Genomic DNA, 4,140 nt, shown 5'->3' on the forward strand with positions numbered 1-4,140 from the left:
GGGATAAAGGAGGGGGCGAAAGAAGAAAGGAAGAATAGGTGCCGTAGTGGAGGGCTCCGGAATAATTTCGACCACCTGGGGATCTTTAACGTGCACTGACATCGCACAGCACATGGGCGCCTTAGCGTTTTTCCTCCATAAAAACGCAGCCGCCGCGGTCGGGTTCGAACCCAGGAACTCCGGATCAGTAGTCGAGCGGCCTAACCACTGAGCCACCGCGGCGGGGATAAAAACGCAGCCGCCGCGGTCGGGTTCGAACCCGGGAACAAAGTTCATTTTGTTTAGCGTTTTAGGGAGTGAAAGAAGAAAGGAAGAAAGAGGTGCAGTAGTGGAGGGCTCCGCAATAATTTCGACCACCGGTGGATCTTCAACGTACACTAACATCGCACGGCACGCGGGAGCATTCTGCGTTTTGTCCTCCATTGAAACGCGGCCGCCGCGGTCGGGTGCGAACCCGCGTACTCCGGATCAGTAGTCGAGCCATAGTATCAATTTTTACGGAGAAAGCAAATGGACGGGTTTTGTCCTCAGTGTCCTTATAATTCAAAGCCCTCCACTACAGAGTCCCCTATAGCCCACGTGTCGGTTCGGGACTTTAAACCCCCGAATGCACTTGTGTGTGTTGTAAGAGTGTAAGAGTGTCTTGTAAGATTGTGTGTTGTTTCTTGAGTAGTTTTAGTAGCCGCCTTCAAGAACAGGTTGCAATTAATATGCACATAGAGTTTTCAAAAACTTCGCAGATATAATTTAAACAAGTCACACGGCGTCGGTCACAGGTTGGGATCCACAGATGCGAGAAGCTTGTTTATGACCTATTAACTGAGCCTCGAAATTGTGGCGCCAGGGTCTCTAATTTTAAGCGGGTAGAAATAACCAAGCGAAGGTTATCCGATTGGTGGCTAAAATCAAGACAAGAGTAAAATTTCATAATTCATGGCTAGGTAGCTTGAGCCACCGCCCGATTTAAAGGGTTCAGCCGTATCCATCCATCCATGCATCCATCGAATATCGTGATAAATAATCAGTGTGTTTCACAAACCTCATTTTGTTAATAACAACATTTATTCACATCTTATTAGCTATAATGCAACACCTTTTTCATTGCTCTATAAAACAAGCCTCTTTCCACCAATAACTAAGGGCAAGAAGGCAGTACTGGAAAATCGGCGTCAACAAAGAGGTGCTAAGGGTACGTTTTACTTCGAAGTGATTTGACCCGGCCTGCCACCCGAGAACAGTCCCGTCTATCAAACAGAGCCGCGTCGGCAATGGGTGCTAGCCCTGAAGCGGTGCATGAGCAGTGTGCGCTCACACTGGAACGCACGCTCAAACTCTGGCGCGTAAGCCGCCGGCACATTTACGCAGTCCTCATAGAACCTCCCATTTTCAACATGGCACCTGAAGTAGGCCTGCAGCATGAAGAAGAACTGCGCATGGGACAACCGCCGCGGATGTGTGCCGTCACTGTCCACGTGTCGAGCCACGTACCAGTCCTCCTGGGAGATGGTCTGCACCACAGTCCGCAGTGCCAGGGACGCAGCTGCCAGTTTGATGGTTTCCTGGTAGTTGCCGCTGAGTTGGCCCGGAAGTGCGCCACTTTCTCTCCGGACGACCTCAGCGAAGCAGTGGACTGTCTGCTCAACGTTGTCCAGAAGGGCTTTGTCCCAGTCGTGTCGAAGCACTACTGACCACAGAACCTTAGCCAGACGAACGCCCAGCGCTGCACTGTTGATCAGACTGGAACTTTTGGCGACGCGCACAAACCTACCGAGAGAAAAAGAAACGAAAAAGGACGCGAAGTAACAAGAAATCGTTAATAAAAAGTGGATGAGACCTGGATGAATAATAGAAACGCAATACATATAGAAGTGGATCGGTGCGCATAACGCGTCAGTGAAAGTGACGATGATCATGATGAAGGATTTTTATGGCGCAAGGGCACCTGTGGCCGAAGAGCGCCATGGCACAAGGTTTTTCTTCTACTCAAGGTGGGGTCAAAGACATATTTCCCAAGCACTCACCGTAAATAAGCCAAGCCCCAGACACAAGGAAAGCTTGTACCCATTGTATCACCGGCGGGTACCTGGCGGCACTGGGGATTGAACCCCGCACCTCCCACATGCGAGGCGGATAACGACAAGGCCACCGCTGCGGTACGTCAATGAAAGTAGAACCAGCAAAAAATTCAAGGTGTACTTAACCGCACAACTCTGAAACGGTCGTCCATCAACTAAGTAGATTGGAATAACACCGTTGAGATAAAGCTGGGAAAGAACTTGCTGTGCTTAACTTTACATTCCTTACTTAAAAACATGGTCGAGAGCCCATGCCACAAAAAAGGGAGAAAACAAGCTTGCTGCTCGACAACTCCCTTCCCTCCAACTCTAGCAAATGAAGCCTATCTTCAGCCCGTCCTGCATGGAAACATTACAGCTACGCAGTCGCTTAAGCTTACAAACGAAAATGAACCTCTGGAAATCAGCTCACCTGTAAAATGACGCTGGCACCTCCAGGCGAAATCGCCGCCCAGTGTGTATAACTGGATCAACTTCGCTCATGCTGTCAGGCAAACCAAGCCCCTGGCGCTTTTTTCTGGCCTCGAACTGGAACGCTCGGCCCAATAGCATGTTGCGGGCGAACTCTGCTGGCGTTGCCTGCGGAACTTGAGCCACGTCCACATTTGTGGTCTCTGCCGTCAAGAGAGTGATGTTGTCCAATAAAGTGCGCAGCTGATGGTACGTCTCTTCGCCAGCTCCATCAACCAGGAGTGCAGAGGTGGCATCGAGCACAACCGCGTCCAGAACACTCCTGTACACATCCGCGACCACTTGGTCCTTCTCCGGCGAGCCGTATAGGTCCCAGTGCACAGCGCTGACGAGTGCCTTCATGGCGGTCGTTAATTTTATGCACGCTTCGTGCGCAAATTTGGCGCCCAGTACGGGAGGAAATGCGAGTAACGCCCTGCCGGCGGTGTGAGCGACGAGGTAGACAGCACCGACGGCCCAGTTCTTCCTATCCGTGATTTCTCGACGCAGGATTACCAGCTGGTGTGGGGCGAAAGACTCGATGCCAACGTCGGCCAGGGAATTCACCCAGGAGAGGATGGTCAGCGCTTTGGCAAATTGCTCTGCTGGCCACAGTTCTGACACATTCGCCATGACGAAGCGCTTTACGACGCGCTTCTTTGGGTACAGCGAGTGAAGGCGCTCTGCGAAGCTGCCGAGGCCATCAAAGGTCACCCTGGATGAGTTGGTTTCTTCCTGGGAGGCGCCGTCAGTAACCTGCCTACTTCTACCTCCGTGCCGATTATAAGCCATCAATGCTGCCGCCACGCACTCAGGACAAACCAGGTGCACCTCGTCGTCTAATTGTAGGGCCTCGTGATAAAATATCAACGTTTCGTCAGAGCTGATGTACTCAACATCAACCACCGACTGGATCTGGTACCTCAGGTTGGTCATCAACAGGAAAGCCAGCAGATTCGGCTCACTGAGCGCAGCCAGCAGTTCTTTCGCGACGTCCCAAAGAGCCTCGGCCATCTGTGCAAAGTGAACGGGCACGTCGCGGCCTTCCTGGTCTCGATGCGGCTTTGCAGCCGTAGAGGCCGTGCAGCTGGTGTAGAGTCCCTGGAGGAACATCCCCGCTCTGCTGCTGTTCAGCGGAGCTGGAGTCGAGGCGAATCTCTCAGTAGGTGCAGTGGCGAGACCGGCGATCATTTCTCTGAGGTTCTTGAGATGCGTTTGCGACCTTCCGCTTCCGTTCTTTGCGACATCGGTGCAAACGTAGGCGTACAAGTTGTCGCATGGCCTGAACCTGTCGTTCACGATGGCGACCAGATGGCGACCTTCCGAAGGGCAGCAGAGGGGCGGAGCCTGCAAGGTCCGGACGGTGCTCCTTGTTCCCAGCACCAAGCCAAGGACCAATATGGCCAGCAGGAATGCGCCCGCGACGATTGCGAGTGCGACGCGTACGACCAACTGTCGTGAGAAAAATCGGTCGCCGTGTTCGCGAACGGAGACTTGGTCGTTGTTGTTGGCCTCAGGTGGGGAGATTTTGCCCGGGTCCTGGCCCTGGTCCTGACCCTGGTTGTTCATCATGTTCTTCTACTTCGTCACGGCGGCGCGCACGTGAGCGCTACTA

At 52.8% G+C, this 4,140-nt stretch overlaps 1 protein-coding gene across 1 annotated transcript; it reads right to left on the reverse strand.

Annotated features, from left to right (window-relative positions):
* Positions 1–1,166: 1,166 nt before the first annotated feature.
* LOC144106777 (uncharacterized) lies at positions 1,167–4,140 on the reverse strand. Its single transcript, XM_077639712.1, has 2 exons — positions 2,488–4,140; positions 1,167–1,764 (listed from the first exon to the last, which is right to left on the reverse strand). Exons 1-2 carry the CDS (start codon positions 4,095–4,097, stop codon positions 1,248–1,250), a joined length of 2,127 nt encoding a protein of 708 aa, XP_077495838.1. The 5' UTR covers positions 4,098–4,140; the 3' UTR covers positions 1,167–1,247.

Source organism: Amblyomma americanum, chromosome 10, assembly GCF_052857255.1.
Source record: "Amblyomma americanum isolate KBUSLIRL-KWMA chromosome 10, ASM5285725v1, whole genome shotgun sequence".
Taxonomy (NCBI): Eukaryota; Metazoa; Arthropoda; class Arachnida; order Ixodida; family Ixodidae; genus Amblyomma; species Amblyomma americanum.

What these genes read in the sequence shown, in the direction of transcription:
- LOC144106777 (XM_077639712.1), bottom strand. Translation starts at nt 4,097, where the DNA reads ATGATGAACAACCAGGGTCAGGACCAGGGCCAGGACCCGGGCAAAATC. An exon ending in GTGCCAGCGTCATTTTACAG is followed by an intron (nt 1,765 to 2,487) that starts GTGAGCTGATTT and finishes TTCTCTCGGTAG; the next exon opens with GTTTGTGCGCGTCGCCAAAA.